The 17,713-nt window shown below is 42.6% G+C and overlaps 1 protein-coding gene across 2 annotated transcripts in view; it reads right to left on the bottom strand.

Moving 5' to 3' along the window:
- Window positions 1-3,955: 3,955 nt before the first annotated feature.
- The window catches only part of LOC112260805 (ephrin type-A receptor 3-like), a 206,049-nt gene continuing 192,291 nt past the window's right edge, over window positions 3,956-17,713 (bottom strand). Inside the window, exons 16-19 of one of the 2 annotated variants that reach the window (XM_042328930.1) lie at window positions 9,124-9,273; window positions 8,709-8,902; window positions 8,411-8,551; window positions 3,956-8,265 (exon numbers count right to left, since the gene is read on the bottom strand). In XM_042328930.1, the coding sequence (XP_042184864.1) occupies window positions 8,166-8,265; window positions 8,411-8,551; window positions 8,709-8,902; window positions 9,124-9,273 (585 nt within the window). In that variant the 3' untranslated portion in view covers window positions 3,956-8,165. The remainder of the gene's footprint in view (window positions 8,266-8,410; window positions 8,552-8,708; window positions 8,903-9,123; window positions 9,274-17,713) is intronic. The other variant, XM_024436155.2, reaches the window with a different exon arrangement.

Below are 17,713 nucleotides of genomic sequence, written 5' to 3'. Positions count from 1 at the left end.
AAGATCCAGACAGCCTCTCGTTTTAATAATAAATTATCAAGGTCACCCCCTCTCCTAGGGAGGGTGACATGTTCAATGCCAATAGGATGGAAACCTAGCTACTGTTTCCTAGCTACCTAGCTACCGTTACCTAGTTACCTAGCTACTGTTACCTAGCTACCTAGCTACTGTTACCTAGCTACCTAGCTAATGAGCTGTGTTGGAGGAAAATAAAGATAGAAGCCGCTGAGTAGCCGTTGAGAAGACTTTAAGAAGCTAGTAGCCACTGAGAACATTTTACATGCTATAAATAACGAATTATATTATAACATACAACATAGACACAGCCTTATAACTCATCCTACGTGTAACCCCATTCACTGAGCGTTATACACAGGCTGTAAATGGCGTAATAAGCAGCGCTGCACTGCATGGTGCCTCATATGATATGCTCACACAAAGACACTTTTCCATCGGTATTCACAGGGAAGTGTTAGAGATGTTTCTTTAATGGGGCATTAGCATAGATAGCCCTGGGAGAAGTGTTTCACCTGCATCTACACACACACACACACACACACACACACACACACACACACACACACACACACACACACACACACACACACACACACACACACACACACACACACACACATACACATACACGCACACACCTTACCAGACTCGACACCACAGCATTGCTGTTTCAAACATGTGTAGAATAAATTCCATCTCCAGCATGAGCTCTGTCTCCTGCTGTCTTGTCATTCTTATAATCCAAATTTGCGCTGACTAATCAACAGAGTGTCAAGTTACTTTTCCGTGTGTTCTCAGCAAATCTGAAGTCGCCATGCAAAAGTAAAAAGTAGTTAGAGAGCTGCACATGGTACACCATGCAACAATTTTGGCTGATAATTTTAGAAAGAGAGGGTCCAGATTGTCTAGCCCGGCTGATTTGTAGGGGACCAGATTTTGCAGCTCTTTCAGAACATCAGCTGTCTGGATTTGGGTAAAGGAGAAATGGTGGGGGCTTTGGCAGGTTGCTGTGGTGTGTGCCGGGCAGTTGACCGGGGTAGGGGTAGCCAGGTGGAAAGCATGGCCAGCCGTAGAGAAATGCTTATTGAAATTCTCAATTAAAGTGGACTTATCGGTGGTGACAGTGTTTCCTTGCCTCAGAGCAGTGGGCAGCTGGGAGGAGGTGCTCTTATTCTCCATGGACTTTACAGTGTCCCAGAACTTTTTTGAGTTAGTATTACATGATGCAAATTTCTGTTTGAAAAAGCTAGCCTTAGCTTTCCTAATTGCCCGTGTATATTTGTTCCTAACTTCTCTGAAAAGTTGCATATCACGGGGGCTATTCGATGCTAATGCAGAATGCCACAGGATTATTTTGTGCTGGTTAAGGGCAGACAGGTCTGGAGTGGACTATATCTATTCCTAGTTCAACATTTTTTGAGTGGGGCATGCTTATTTAAGATGGTGAGGAAGGCAGGCATCATCTACTGACGGGATGAGGTCAATGTCATTCCAGGATACCCCGTCCAGGTCAATTAGAAAGGCCTGCTCGCAGAAGTGTTTTAGGGAGCGTTTGACCGTGATGAGGGGTGGTCATTTGGTCGCAGACCCATTACGGATGCAGCCAATGAGGCAGTGATCACTGAGATCTCGACTGAAAACAGCAGAGGTGTATTTGGAGGGCGAGTTAGTTAGGATGGCATCTACGAGGGTGCCCGTGTTTACGGATTTGGAGGTGTACCTGGTAGGTTCATTGATAATTTGTGTGAGATTGAGGGCATCAAGCTTGGATTGTAGGATGGCCGGGGTGTTAATTAAGCATGTCCCAGTTTCGGTCACGTAGTAGCACAAGCTCAGAAGATAGATGGGGGGCAATCAATTCACATATGGTATCGAGGGTACAGCTGGGGGCAGAGGGAGGTATATAGCAAGCGGCAACAGTGAGAGACTTGTTTGCTGGAAATGTTCATTTTTAGAAGTAGATGCTCGAATTGTAGTGTACAGACAAAGGTAAGGTAGGATGTGAGTACATTGGAGGTAAACCTAGGCATTGAGTAATGATGAGAGAGATATAGTCTATAGAGACGTTTAAACCAGGTGATGTCATCGCATATGTAGGAGGTGGAACAACATGGTTGGTTAAGGCATATTGAGCAGGGCTAGAGGCTCTACAGTGAAATAAGACAACAATCACTAATCAGGACAGTAATGGACGAGGCATATTGATATCAGAGAGAGGCATGCGTAGTCAAGTGAACATATGGGTCCAGTGATTGGTTGGGCTGACTGGGAACACGGCGATTCAGACAGTTAGCAGGCCGATGCTAACACGCTAACAGTTAGTAGGCCAGGGCTAAACGAGCTAGCACTTAGCAGACCGGGTTAGCAAGCAAGCAGTTAGTAGGGGCAGAACGGAGCAGGCAAGCTAGCAGGCAAGCTAGCAGTTAGCAGACCGGGGCTGGCAAGTTAGCCTATGGGGGACGGCGATAGACCAGGCGTGGAGTTAGTAGGGTTCCAAGTAAATCTAGGTAGCTAGCAGGCCTAGCAGGTTAGCAGAATGGGCCTTCAGCGGACGTTGCGCCTGAGGGCCTGTTGGAATCCTTGGGCAGATTATCTCGGTATTCCAGTCGTAGAGGATCGGGGGTGTTCCGTGCCCCGTACCGGCAGTAGAAGGGGTCCGGATATTGTAGCTCGGGAGTGGACTTCGGTGGTAGCACAGGAGCTCTTGCCAGGCTAGCTTCAGGCTAATTGGTGCTTGCTCCAGGATGGAAACGCTAGCCATGAGTAGTCACCCGGGATTGTGGTTAGCTAGTTGCGAAGATCCAGATGAAAATGTTCAGAGTTTGCGGTAGGATTCCGGGGATATGGAGAGAAATAGGTCCGCTATGCTCTGGTTTGAGTCACGTTGTTCGAACTGGCGAGAGCTTTCCAAGCTAAAGGACCATGCTTGAAAAACAAGTGTTTCTGAGCTTAATTCTGAGCTTAATTCAATATTACACAGGTAAGCTCACAGTTAAATGAATCAGAAATACAGACAGGCTCTATCTATCTGAGCTATTGTGTAAAACCCACCACCATCTGTTGTTATGTTGGGCACCTTACCAAAAGAGGATGTTATTATGATTCGTTTTTTCAGTTACATGTTTTTTACTAAAATAAAGGTTTTAGGAAATACAGGCATGCTCAACATTACTACAAGAAAAACCAGCTCAATCAGGTCTAATATTCTTGTAAGTATAAAAGTAAAGCTTTAATAAAAAATGTAATAAAAAATGTAATTTAAAAAAAGCATGAACAAGTAGTGTAATGGAATAATGTCTTACTGTGGTGGGTGAAGAATCCAATACTTTTACTTGTATTGGATTGTGGAAGCACCTCCTCTAAGAGTATGAATTAGGCTGTTTGAGAAGGTTTGAATCCTAAGCAACCTGCCTACACATAGTTCACATAGTTTGAAGTACAATACCAACATAGCTACTGTAGTAGGTCAAAGCTGTGGGCTGGAAAACCTTGGTAGAGCATTGCTTGAATAGGCATTCTGGTGCTCATGGGAATTTCCTTCATTTTTTGGCTTCTGACCAATGCCTATTCTCACTTAAAACATAGTTTTTTGTTTTGAATATACTGACACTACCAGTCTGTTTGAGTGGGGTTTGTCAGAGGTTATCTAGTTCTTTCAGAACAGGAATAGTACACGCAGGAATCCTTGACAGGCAGTGACTGGCTTTATATGAAACAGATGTGGATCAAGCTTCAGCTTTACATTTCTCCACAGTAAAGGTGACATGATCAGTCTTCCATTATACCACCGCACCCTGGGGAACATGCACAACTCAGGCATAGCCTGTTTCATACATGTGAGACTGTGACTGTTTGCACATATCAGTGTGTAGAGTGTAGTGTGGGTTGACATGCATGTGTGTGTACGTGAAAGAAAAATAAGACTTCAGGTGAGAAATAAGAAATATTAGCCTATTTATTACAGCGACATGAATGACTTTAGAATGCGTACACTCTGAACAAGCGCATATAAATCTGCCATGATGAAACATGATGTGACCAAGGTCAGGAAGGAAGAGAGATCAGGGAGAGAGAGAGAGAACAATCTCACAAGTAATCAGTTTGGGAACATTTATAAAACCGGCCTAGCTTGGGTTAGAAGTCTCTCCCAGCACAGATCTAGGATCAGCTTACTATTCCCATATCCTAACATGAACTGTTAGAGGGGAAACACAAACTGACATGGGAACAGTGTCTAGGGACAACTCCAAGTGAAAGGGTTCAGAGCCTGGCTGAGAATCAGGGGTTAGGGTTTATGGGTCAAAGTTTATGACCTCTGGTTGGGGATGGGCAAGCTTACCAAAGGAGGACAATGTCAAAATGTGTAAAGTACCAAAGTTATGAGTACTAACAGACTGGTAAACCTTCATCAGCCAACCACATATTTTTGCTGTTCTAAATCTGAATGTAAGGAGGAAAAATGCTACTGTCCTTTGTTGAACATTTCAACCGAATTGATGACAACACAAAAGGATGCTGGCAATTCAATCCATTTAACGGTAATAAAATACATCATCATCTGCTAGTACATCATTATCTGAGACCCCTCCGGGAAAGACAAAGGTTCATTTAGTTGTTGGATTTTTTCATCTACATCATGTTGTGTGTTTGTGTCTGTGTGGGAGACATTGGAACCACTTGAATTAGCTTCTGGATATAAAGGTTCTCTGCTGTAAATTCAGCACCCAGCTTACACAGGTAAACCCACAAGTATAATTATTGAATCAAAACAGAACAATTTATTCTCTAATGTACTTTTCATTACAGTATCCAATAAACAGGTGGTAGACCTACCCTACCCTAATTCAATGTCTATTCCACCTTGGTTCAACGTAATTCTGTTAAAATGACGTGGAATTCAACCGGTGTGTGACCAGTGGGACAGCAGCAGTATAGAGTTTAGGAATAATAACAGAGGTGCTAAAAGTTGGGGTGTTTTCAGTTCGAAAAGCAGATGTTTTCTGTGATGTCACCTCGGGGACAAAGATGAATGCTGTATACAGACGTAGTCATAACTCCGCCTCCATAGGGAGGAGGGGGGGTGGGGGACAGAAAAGAAAGGTAGCACAGTAAATAAGGCATCTAACTTTTTCATCCTCGGGTCCTCCGCCGAGGGAAAACTGCACCCCCTGTTACCGGTCAATCAGAGGCCGAACCTTAATACTCATGCTACGCAACGTACATTCCATAGATCAGGTCAACGAATCACACGCTGCCTCATCTCCTATGATCCTCCTTCAGAATAAAAGTATATAATCACCATCATTATCAACGTAATCATCATCATCATCACCATTATTGTGACAAACATTTTAGAGTTTCAAATCAACACTGTACATATTTTACATTATGGTACATTGGTATTTACTGTATGTTGCTGTGTTTGTAGTCCTGTCAGGTAGTAGAATAACACTGTTATCATGAACAGATACATACAGCGGTACAGTGCACAATGATGACAATTTTCAAACTAAACCGCTAACCAGGTTTTCAAGGATAACGCCACTCTTCCCTTCCCAAATCAAGGGGGATGTTGGTTTTGATATGCAGTAAATGTTGTTCTGTTGAGTACAGAACACTGATGTTTTTTACTTATCCAGGAAATTAGGTTAGCAGGCCTTGACTCATAGATTTGGAAGCAGTTGAAATCACTGAACAGAGGTGGTTAGCACAAACTGTCACTGAACCAATATTAATCACTGAACAGAGATGGATAGCACAAACTGTCACTGAACCAATATTAATCACTGAACAGAGATGATTAGCACAAACTATGATTGAACCCATATTAATCACTGAACAGAGATGGTTAGCACAAACTATGATTGAACCCATATTAATCACTGAACAGAGATGGTTAGCACAAACTATGATTGAACCCATATTAATCACTGAACAGACATGGTTAGCACAAACTATGATTGAACCCATATTAATCACTGAACAGAGATGGTTAGCACAAACTATGATTGAACCCATATTAATCACTGAACAGAGATGGTTAGCACAAACTATGATTGAACCCATATTAATCACTGAACAGACATGGTTAGCACAAACTATGATTGAACCCATATTAATCACTGAACAGAGATGGTTAGCACAAAGTATGATTGAACCCATATTAATCACTGAACAGAGATGGTTAGCACAAACTATGATTGAACCCATATTAATCACTGAACAGAGATGGTTAGCACAAACTATGATTGAACCCATATTAATCACTGAACAGAGATGGTTAGCACAAACTATGATTGAACCCATATTAATCACTGAACAGACATGGTTAGCACAAACTATGATTGAACCCATATTAATCACTGAACAGAGATGGTTAGCACAAACTATGATTGAACCCATATTAATCACTGAACAGAGATGGTTAGCACAAACTATGATTGAACCCATATTAATCACTGAACAGAGATGGTTAGCACAAACTATGATTGAACCCATATTAATCACTGAACAGACATGGTTAGCACAAACTATGATTGAACCCATATTAATCACTGAACAGAGATGGTTAGCACAAAGTATGATTTAACCCATATTAATCACTGAACAGAGATGGTTAGCACAAAGTATGATTTAACCCATATTAATCACTGAACAGAGATGGTTAGCACAAACTATGATTGAACCCATATTAATCACTGAACAGAGATGGTTAGCACAAACTATGATTGAACCCATATTAATCACTGAACAGAGATGGTTAGCACAAAGTATGATTTAACCCATATTAATCACTGAACAGAGATGGTTAGCACAAACTGTGACTGAACCCATATTAATCACCGAACAGACATGGTTAGCACAAACTGTGACTAAACCCATATTAGTCACTGAACAGAGGTGGTTTGCACAAACTGTGACTAAACCCATATTAGTCACTGAACAGAGGTGGTTAGCACAAACAGTGACTGAACCCATATTAGTCACTGAACAATTGTGGTTAGCACAAACTGTGACTAAACCCACATTAATCAGGGGTGAAATGAGGCAAAAACCACCACTCACCTCACTCAAGTCAAGTTTACCTCACAACCAATCCTGCTTGTCTGACATGGCCCAACATATCAGAGCAATACTAAATATACATGGAGAAACATCTGAGAAACAGATATACATTGCAAACAGTGTCAACTTCACAGATGATCTACTTTGCTCTTCTTCTGTCACAAAGGCAAACTCTAGCAGAAAATGTACTAACACTGTATTGAACTGCAGGTTTCTGACTAACTGCAACCTATAGGTAGCTGCTGTAGGCTGTACTAAATGAAATCTGGCAGGGCATCTCATTCAAGTGAACTGTGTGAGTCTGGAAGTCGTGGCTATGGAAGACCTACATGTATCTATCCCTGGCCAAACGCAACGGAAGTCTTCTGAGACCATGAATAGACATCTCCATCTCATATTTTCACATCTTTCTATTTCTCCCTCCTATCTCCCCCACACATCATGATTGGTCCTATAGCGTTGTGGGGAGGGGCTTAGAGAAAGAGGAGGGGCCTGACAACACATGCACCAGGAAGGAAAAGCACACCTGCGTTGCCTGGCGATAACAACTTTACTTTCTAGACTGGCGGACTGACACACACCTCTTGTAAACGCTTATCTATACATATACAATATTGATCATGTGAATTATGTGGAAAATTAACAAAGCTAATGAAAAAATGAAAAAAGAAACAACCATAAAAAAAACTGTACACAAAACTTCACAGACAATGTTGAGAATTATAATCACATTTTCTTTTTTGTTATTTTTTAGCTTTGTTATTGTTGTTGTTGATATGGACAAAGGCGTCTTGGTTGAAGCCTGGTATCTTAGGTTGCTGGGTTGCTAGGCCTCTGAAGGCGTGGACGGAAGCTGGAAGTGCCTACGCTATCAAAACATCCAGGACAGGTGGAATGATGAAACTACAAAGAGGAAATAAAGGAGCTAAGCGTAAATTACGGCTCCATCTCAGTGTCTTTGTATGGGGAAACCCAACCCAGAATGTCCATGTTGGCTCAATCTGAGTGTGTCTCAATGGGTAAACTCAGAGAAGAGCATCCATTTTGGCTTTCCCTCCCAGTGTGTCTCTATAGGGAAACTATTATACTTGGACGTGGGTCCCCTGGGACTGAAGGATCTGGACACTGGAGATGATCTTCTTCTGGTGACCCGCCAAGGTCACATCCATCTTAACGAGCTCACTAGAGGGGAGGACAGAGGAAGAAGGGAATTTACAAAATGACAAAATTAACAACAGACTCCTCTTTTCTCCAGCTCTGCCTATTCCTACTCTCTTTTCTCCAGCCCTAACCTCAGCCCCAGGCCAGCTCTGCCCATGTATCTCACCTGATGCTGATGTAGAGGACAGAGTCCAGGGTGACGTATCCAGCACTGGTGAAGTTCCCCTTGTACTGTCCCATCTTGATGGCGTCCAGCCACTCCTCCATCGTACTCACACTGAACTCTGGAGTGGTCGGGTCTTCCCTGCTGGGCAAACAGGAGAGAATATACACATTCATTAAATAAGACAGTCCAGATACGGTACTAGTTCTAAAAGTTTATTATGGATCTAACAGTGTGTGCTTGAAGACTGGGTCTACAGTGGTTCTGATTGTGCCTGTGGTTTTGGCCCATTGTAACTCACCATAATGAGCTGTTGGCCAGCTCTCGGAGGCTGGCTGGGTCTCTGATCAGCTTATCCAGGGTGGTGACGATCTGGCCAAACTTAGGCCGTTCGCTGCGGCCCTTCTCCCAACACTCCAACATCAGCTGGTGGAGGACCACAGGACAGTCCATAGGGGCCGGAAGACGGTAACCCTCATCTATTGCTTTGATCACCTAGTGGGGAAGAAATAAAAATAGAGGAGGATTAGATGGTCCTTAGTCAATCACAGTAATCACCTACCGAGTATGGGAGATAAAGCCAACTGAGTCCACCGAGCTTCTACGCCAAACCAACCCACGATTGACAAGAACAGCCATCAAGACAAATCATTGATGAATCATTACCATATCAGCTATACACCGACACTGTGCTTTATTATAATGAAACTACTCACATCCTGGTTGGACATCTCCCAGTAGGGTCTCTCTCCGTATGAGACCACCTCCCACATGACGATGCCGTAGCTCCACACATCACTGGCTGACGTGAACTTCCTGTAGGCAATAGCCTCTGGAGACGTCCATCGGATGGGGATCTTCCCTCCCTGGAAGGGTTAATAAGATGATCATAAAGGGTTAATAACACATTTAGTTAATAAAACATTGCTGAATGGCTGATACAATATTTTTTTTAAACAACTAGAATTAATTCATTTCTACTTTGGCAAATGATTGAATTGAGTTGAAAGAGAGAGAACAATGCACGTTGTGGAGGCGTAGGTAGGAAAGCTCAAAGAACTGCATGGAAACACACAACAGAGTAGTCTTACGGTTTTACCTCATACTTTTTATTGATTAAAACCCTCAAACACAGAGCATCTCTTTCTATTCACACACCAACAGAGGGAACGCAGTAGTGCTTTGACTTCCTTCCTCCATCTCTCCCTTTTCACTCATCTTTCACAAGCCCTTTTTCACTTTGTTGTTCACAGGGAAAATAAAGATAAAAGAAGTGTATATGAAGAGTTTATTTCCAAAGCTATATCCGACAATTTTTCACATTTGTGTTTTTTCACAAGAAATGATTGCTTATGGGTACCTTCATGTATGTGTAAAATATTAGTGTTCTCAGATTTTTTATTAATACATTTTAGCAGTGTATTAAAACGTTTTTGTTGTTGCTGAATGCATATATATATATACATTGTATCTGGAATGTAATGTTCGTATTCTGTACATTTGACTGTGATATGTGGTTGTCTCAACAAGCTATTTTAAGATTAATACATTAACTGCAAGTCGCTCTGGATAAGCGAATCTACAGTACCAGTCAAAAGTTTGGACAAACCTACTCATTCAAAGGTTTTTCATTATTTTAAATATTTTCTACATTGTAGAATAATAGTGGAGACATCAACACTATGAAATTACAATCAAAAAAGTGTTAAACAAATCAAAATAAATGTGATATTCTTCAAAGTAGCCACCATTTGCATTGATGACAGCTTTGCACACCTTAGCATTCTCTCAACCAGTTTCATGAGTAATGATTTTCCAACAGTCTTGAAGGAGTTCCCACATATGCAGAGCACTTGTTGGCTGCTTTGCCTTCACTCTGCAGTCCAACTCATCCCAAACCATCTCAATTGGGTTGAGGTCAGGTGATTGTGGAGGCCAGATCATCTGATGCAGCACTCCATCACTCTCCTTCTGGGTCGAATAGCCCTTACACAGCCTGGAGGTGGGTTTTGGGTCATTTTCCTGTTGAAAATCAAATGATAGTCCCAATAAGCGCAAACCAGATGGGATGGTGTATCGCTACAGAATTCTGTGGTAACCATGCTGATTAAGTGTGCCTTGAATTCTAAATAAATCACAGGCAGTGTCACCAACAAACTGTCACCCCCTCACTATCACTCCTCCTCCTCCATGCTTCACGATGGGAACCACACTTGAGGAGATAATCCGTTCACCTACTCTGCGTCTCACAAAGACACGGTGGTTGGAACCAAAAATCTCAAATTTGGACTCATCAGACCTAAGGACAGATTTCCACCGGTCTAATGTCCATTTCTTGTGTTTCTTGGCCCAAACAAGTCTCTTCTTATTATTTGTGTCCATTAGTAGTGATTTATTTGCAGCAATTCAACCATGAAGGCCTGATTAACGCAGTCTCCTTTAACAGCCAATGTTTGAATGTGTCTGTTACTTGAACTCTGTGAAGCATTTATTTGGGCTGCAATCTGAGGTGAAGTTAACTCTAATGAACTTATCTTCTGCAGCTGAGGTAACTCTGGGTCTTCCTTCCCTGTGGCGGTTCTCATGAGAGCCAGTTTCATTATAGCACTTGCAACTGCACTGATATTTTCAGAATTGACTGACCTTCTTGTCTTAAAGTAATGATGGACTGTCGTTTATTTTTGCTTATTTGAGCTGTTCTTGCCATAATATAGACTTGGTATTTTACCAAATAAATCTTTCGTATGCCACCCCTACCTTGTCACATCACAACTGATTGGCTCAAATGCATTAAGGAGGAAATAAATTCCACAAATGAACTTTTAACAAGGCACACCCATTAATTGAAATACATTCCAGGTGACCAGTTTATGAAGCTGGTTGAGAATGCCAACAGTATTTAAAGCTGTCATCATGGCAAATGTTGGCAACTTTGACGAATGTCAAATATAAAATATATTTGATTTGTTCGACAATTTTTTGGTTACTACATGATTCCATATGTGTTATTCCATAGTTTTGATGTCAATGTAGAAAATAGTAATAAATAAAGAAAAACCCTTGAATGAGTAGGTGTGTCCAAACTGTTGACTGGTACTGTCTAACGTTTAGCAAAAATACGTAACTACTTGTCTCTATAAAATGAAACCATCAAGTGATGAAACCAAGTCTGTCATTGAACAACCTCATGCTATGAATAGATAGTGAAAAAGCAAACCAATCTCTGTTTAATCAATAAAAGCTAATTTACCAAAATTTCAGAAGATTTTAAGAAACTCTTCATATGGAGTAGTTTCAGCAGAAAACAGGCTTTTAAACGGCATTGGGGACTGTGTATAAGAAGGACACAGGAGACAGCATTAGGATGCCTGTTTGACTCCCTATGCAGATCACACAAGTATTTTAACATTCTACTACTGCACTCCTATAGTCCCAGCTCTCTAGTCAAAGTCAAATGAAAGAGACAAAGTGAGCAGTCTCTATCCACAGTACATCTCTCCCTCTCTCCTCTTCATCTCGCTCCACGTTTACACTCTCTCTTGCTTTCTCTCTAACTCTATCCCTCACTCACTCCCCCCCCTCTCTAATTTTCTCTCATCTCTCTCTTTCTCCCTCCCTACACTCTCTCAATTCAATTCAATTCAAAGGGGCTTAATTGGTATTGGAAACATGTTTACATTGGCAAAGCAAGTCAAATAAACAACGAACAAAAGTGAAAAGACTCAAAACATCATCAACAAAAAAACTATAAAGAATGTCAAGTAAACATTGCACTCCCAAAGGTTTGAAAAGAATAAAGACATTTCAAGGGTTATATTATAAACTATATTATCAGCTATGTTTTAGCAAGGTGCAAATAGTTGTAGTACAAATAGTAGGTAAAGATACATAAACACATACATATTGGTGGTATTTACATGTTGTTTGTGCTGCACTGGTTCACCTTTTCTCATAGCAACAGGTCAAACAGTGCATTTGGAAAGTATTCAGACCCCTTGACTTTTTACACATTTTATTACATTACAGCTTTATTCTCAAATTGATTCAATTGTTTTTTCCCCTCATCAATCTACACACAACACCTCATAATCAAAAAGCAAAAACAGAATTTTTGACATTTTTGCACATTTATAATAATAAAAAAATGAAATATGATATCAACATTCATTATTCAGACCCTTTACTCATTACTTTGTAGAAGCCCCTTTGGCAGTGATTACAGCCTAATGTCTTCTTGAGAATGATGCTACAAGCTTGGCACACCTGTATTTGGGAATGTTATCCCATTCTCCTCTGCAGATCCTCTCAAGCTCTGTCAGGTTGGATGAGGAGTGTCTTTGCACAGCTATTTTCAGGTCTCTCCAGAGATCTTAGATCAGGTTCAAGTCCTGGATGGGCAACTCAAAGACATTCAGAGATTTGTCCCGAAGCCACTCCTGCGTTTTCTTGGCTGTGTGCTTAAGGTCGCTGTCCTTTTGGAAGGTGAACCTTCGCACCATTCTGAGGTCCTGAGTTCTCTGGAGCAAGATTTCTTTAAGGATCTTTCTGTACTTTGCTTTGTTAATCTTTCCCTCGATCCTGACTAGTCTCCCAGTCCCTGTCGCTGAAAAACATCTCCACAGCATGATGCTGCCACCACCATGCTTCACCGTAAGGGTGATGCCAGTTTTCATCCAGACATGACGATGCATGGCATTCAGGCTAAGGAGTTCAAACTTGATTTCATCAGACCAGAGAATCTTGTTGTTCATGGTCTGAGAGTCCTTTAGGTGCCTTTTAGCAAAGTCCAGGTGGGTTGTCCATATCACCTCCACCCTACCTGACACCCTTGACCCACTCCAATTTGCTTACCGCCCAAATAGGTCCACAGACGATGCAATCTCAACCACACTGCACACTGCCCTAACCCATCTGGACAAGAGGAATACCTATGTGAGAATGCTGTTCATCGACTACAGCTCGGCATTCAACACCATAGTACCCTCCAAGCTCGTCATCAAGCTCGAGACCCTGGGTCTCGACCCCGCCCTGTGCAACTGGGTACTGGACTTCCTGACGGGCCGCCCCCAGGTGGTGAGGGTAGGCAACAACATCTCCTCCCCGCTGATCCTCAACACTGGGGCCCCACAAGGGTGCGTTCTGAGCCCTCTCCTGTACTCCCTGTTCACCCACGACTGCGTGGCCATGCACGCCTCCAACTCAATCATCAAGTTTGCGGACGACACAACAGTGGTAGGCTTGATTACCAATAACGACGAGACGGCCTACAGGGAGGAGGTGAGGGCCCTCGGAGTGTGGTGTCAGGAAAATAACCTCACACTCAACGTCAACAAAACTAAGGAGATGATTGTGGACTTCAGGAAACAGCAGAGGGAACACCCCCATCCACATCGATGGAACAGTAGTGGAGAGGGTAGCAAGTTTTAAGTTCCTCGGCATACACATCACAGACAAACTGAATTGGTCCACTCACACAGACAGCATCGTGAGGAAGGCGCAGCAGCGCCTCTTCAACCTCAGGAGGCTGAAGAAATTCGGCTTGTCACCAAAAGCACTCACAAACTTCTACAGATGCACAATCGAGAGCATCCTGGCGGGCTGTATCACCGCCTGGTATGGCAACTGCACCGCCCTCAACCGTAAGGCTCTCCAGAGGGTAGTGAGGTCTGCACAACGCATCACCGGGGGCAAACTACCTGCCCTCCAGGACACCTACACCACCCGATGCTACAGGAAGGCCATAAAGATCATCAAGGACATCAACCACCCGAGCCACTGCCTGTTCACCCCGCTGTCATCCAGAAGGCGAGGTCAGTACAGGTGCATCAAAGCTGGGACCGAGAGACTGAAAAACAGCTTCTATCTCAAGGCCATCAGACTGTTAAACAGCCACCACTAACATTGAGTGGCTACTGCCAACACACTGTCAATGACACTGACCCTACTCCAGCCACTTTAATCATGGGAATTGATGGGAAATGATGTAAATATATCACTAGCCACTTTAAACAATGCTACCTTATATAATGTTACTTACCCTACATTATTCATCTCATATGCATACGTAGATACTGTACTCTATATCATCGACTGCATCCTTATGTAATACATGTATCACTAGCCACTTTAACTACGCCACTTGGTTTACATACTCATCTCATATGTATATACTGTACTCAATATCATCTACTGTATCTTGCCTATGCTGCTCTGTACCATCACTCATTCATATATCCTTATGTACATATTCTTTATCCCCTTACACTGTGTATAAGACAGTAGTTTTTTTGGAATTGTTAGTTAGATTACTTGTTCGTTATTACTGCATTGTCGGAACTAGAAGCACAAGCATTTCGCTACACTCGCATTAACATCTGCTAACCATGTGTATGTGACAAATAAAATTTGATTTGATTTGTCATGTGCCTCCTACTGAGGAGTGGCTTCCATCTGGAAACCAAGTTTGGTGGAGTGCTACAGAGATGGTTGCTCAGTTTGGCCTGGCGGCCAGCTCTAGGAAGAGTCTTGGTGATTCGAAACTTCTTCCATTTATGAATGATGGAGGTCACTGTGATTTTGGAGACCTTCAATGTTGCAGACATTTTTGGTACCCGTCCACAGATCTGTGCCTCGACACAATCCTCTCTCGGAGCTCTATGGACAATTCCTTCGACCTCATGGCTTGGTTTCTGCTCTGACATGCACTGTCATCTGTAGGACCTTATATAAACAGGTGTGTGCCTTTCCAAATCATGTCCATTAATTTAATTTACCACAGGTGGACTCTGACTCCAATCAAGTTGTAGAAACATCTCAATGATGATCAATGGAAACAGGATGCACCTGAGCTCAATTTTCTTTGGCATTATGGGGTATTGTGTGAAGATTGATGAGGAAAACATTTATTTTAATACATTATAGAATAAGGCTGTAATGTAATAAAATGTGGAAAAAGTCAAGGGATTTGAATACTTTCCGAAGGCACTGTACATCTTGCTGCTGTACACTGCGGTATTTCGCCTAACACATATGGGAGTTTAGCAATGTTTGATTTGTTTTCCAATTCTTTGTGGGTCTCTCTCTAACTCCTTCCCTCCCTTCTCTCTCGCTCCATCTCTTCCTAATCTCGCTTCCCTCTTACTCTCCATCTCTCTCTCCTACTAAACCTCCCTCTCCTCCCTCTCATCTCCTTCCTCTCCAGGGCTATCTATGCTAATGCCCCATTAAAGAAACATCTCTAACACTTCCCTGTGAATACCGATGGAGAAGTGTCTTTGTGTGAGCATATCATATGAGGCACCATGCAGTGCAGCGCTGCTTATTACGCCATTTACAGCCTGTGTATAACGCTCAGTGAATGGGGTTACACGTAGGATGAGTTATAAGGCTGTGTCTATGTTGTATGTTATAATATAATTAATTATTTATAGCATGTAAAATGTTCTCAGTGGTTACTAGCTTCTCAACGGCTACTAGCTAGCTTTCTATCTTTCCCCATTACAGCACAGTCATGATGAGATGTCTTCATATTTGCTGCTGGCTTTTTTAAAAACCTTTTTAATTCCACAACCTTTTAATTCCACTCTCTCCTTGTTACTTTTTAATTCACATTTTCATATTTGGACCGGTTCCTCCACTCTCTTCTCGTTACTTTTTAATTCACATTTTCATATTTGGACAGGTTCCTCCACTCTCTTCTCGTTAGTTTTTAATTCCCATGTTCGTATTTGGACAGGTTCATCCTCTCTCCTCTTCTTCAAATCGTAGAGGTCCTATAGGGCAGGAGTTTGACAGCTCCAACAAACTACTTAATTCCTCTACACTAACCCTGAGCCAGATTCACATTAATCCCACCACTCATTATGTCTCGTTAAGCCTAATAACTTATTAGAATAATTAGGGCTTGTTAGGAGCAACCTTGAAACCAGCAGGTATTTTAGCACCTGGAGTGGAGAGTGCTGGGTAGTTAGGAAGATACATATGTCCAATTCCAACCTCTAACCCTTTACCCACTATGTTTTTTTGTAGATCTGAACGGATTATACCTAACCTGTACTTTTATATCTTCTGGAATTGCCAAGGGGATAAAGGGGTTGATCTGGCATTGGGCATTAGAACAAGCTCTCTCTATTCATCTCCAAGGGGGTAAAGGGGTTGATCTGGCATTGGGCATTAGAACGAGCTCTCTCTATTCATCTCCAAGGGGGTAAAGGGGTTGATCTGGCATTGGGCATTAGAACGAGCTCTCTCTATTCATCTCCAAGGGGGTAAAGGGGTTGATCTGGCATTGGGCATTAGAACGAGCTCTCTCTATTCATCTCCAAGGGGGTAAAGGGGTTGATCTGGCATTGGGCATTAGAACGAGCTCTCTATTCATCTCCAAGGGGGTAAAGGGGTTGATCTGGCATTGGGCATTAGAACGAGCTCTCTCTATTCATCTCCAAGGGGGTAAAGGGGTTGATCTGGCATTGGGCATTAGAACGAGCTCTCTCTATTCATCTCCAAGGGGGTAAAGGGGTTGATCTGGCATTGGGTATTAGAACGAGCTCTCTCTATTCATCTCCAGGGGGTAAAGGGGTTGATCTGGCATTGGGCATTAGAACGAGCTCTCTCTATTCATCTCCAAGGGGGTAAAGGGGTTGATCTGGCATTGGGCATTAGAACGAGCTCTCTATTCATCTCCAGAGGGTAAAGGGGTTGATCTGGCATTGGGCATTAGAACGAGCTCTCTCTATTCATCTTCAAGGGGGTAAAGGGGTTGATCTGGCATTGGGCATTAGAACGAGCTCTCTCTATTCATCTCCAAGGGGGTAAAGGGGTTGATCTGGCATTGGGCATTAGAACGAGCTCTCTCTATTCATCTCCAAGGGGGTAAAGGGGTTGATCTGGCATTGGGCATTAGAACGAGCTCTCTCTATTCATCTCCAAGGGGGTAAAGGGGTTGATCTGGCATTGGGCATTAGAACGAGCTCTCTCTATTCATCTCCAAGGGGGTAAAGGGGTTGATCTGGCATTGGGCATTAGAACGAGCTCTCTCTATTCATCTCCAAGGGGGTAAAGGGGTTGATCTGGCATTGGGTATTAGAACGAGCTCTCTATTCATCTCCAGGGGGTAAAGGGGTTGATCTGGCATTGGGCATTAGAACGAGCTCTCTCTATTCATCTCCAAGGGGTAAAGGGGTTGATCTGGCATTGGGCATTAGAACGAGCTCTCTCTATTCATCTCCAGAGGGTAAAGGGGTTGATCTGGCATTGGGCATTAGAACGAGTGTAACGGTTTTCTAGTGGTGATGAAAGAGAGTCGGA

This window comes from Oncorhynchus tshawytscha, linkage group LG10 (assembly GCF_018296145.1).
Source record: "Oncorhynchus tshawytscha isolate Ot180627B linkage group LG10, Otsh_v2.0, whole genome shotgun sequence".
Lineage (NCBI taxonomy): Eukaryota > Metazoa > Chordata > Actinopteri > Salmoniformes > Salmonidae > Oncorhynchus > Oncorhynchus tshawytscha.
This window is presented reverse-complemented; position numbering and strand designations above follow the sequence as displayed.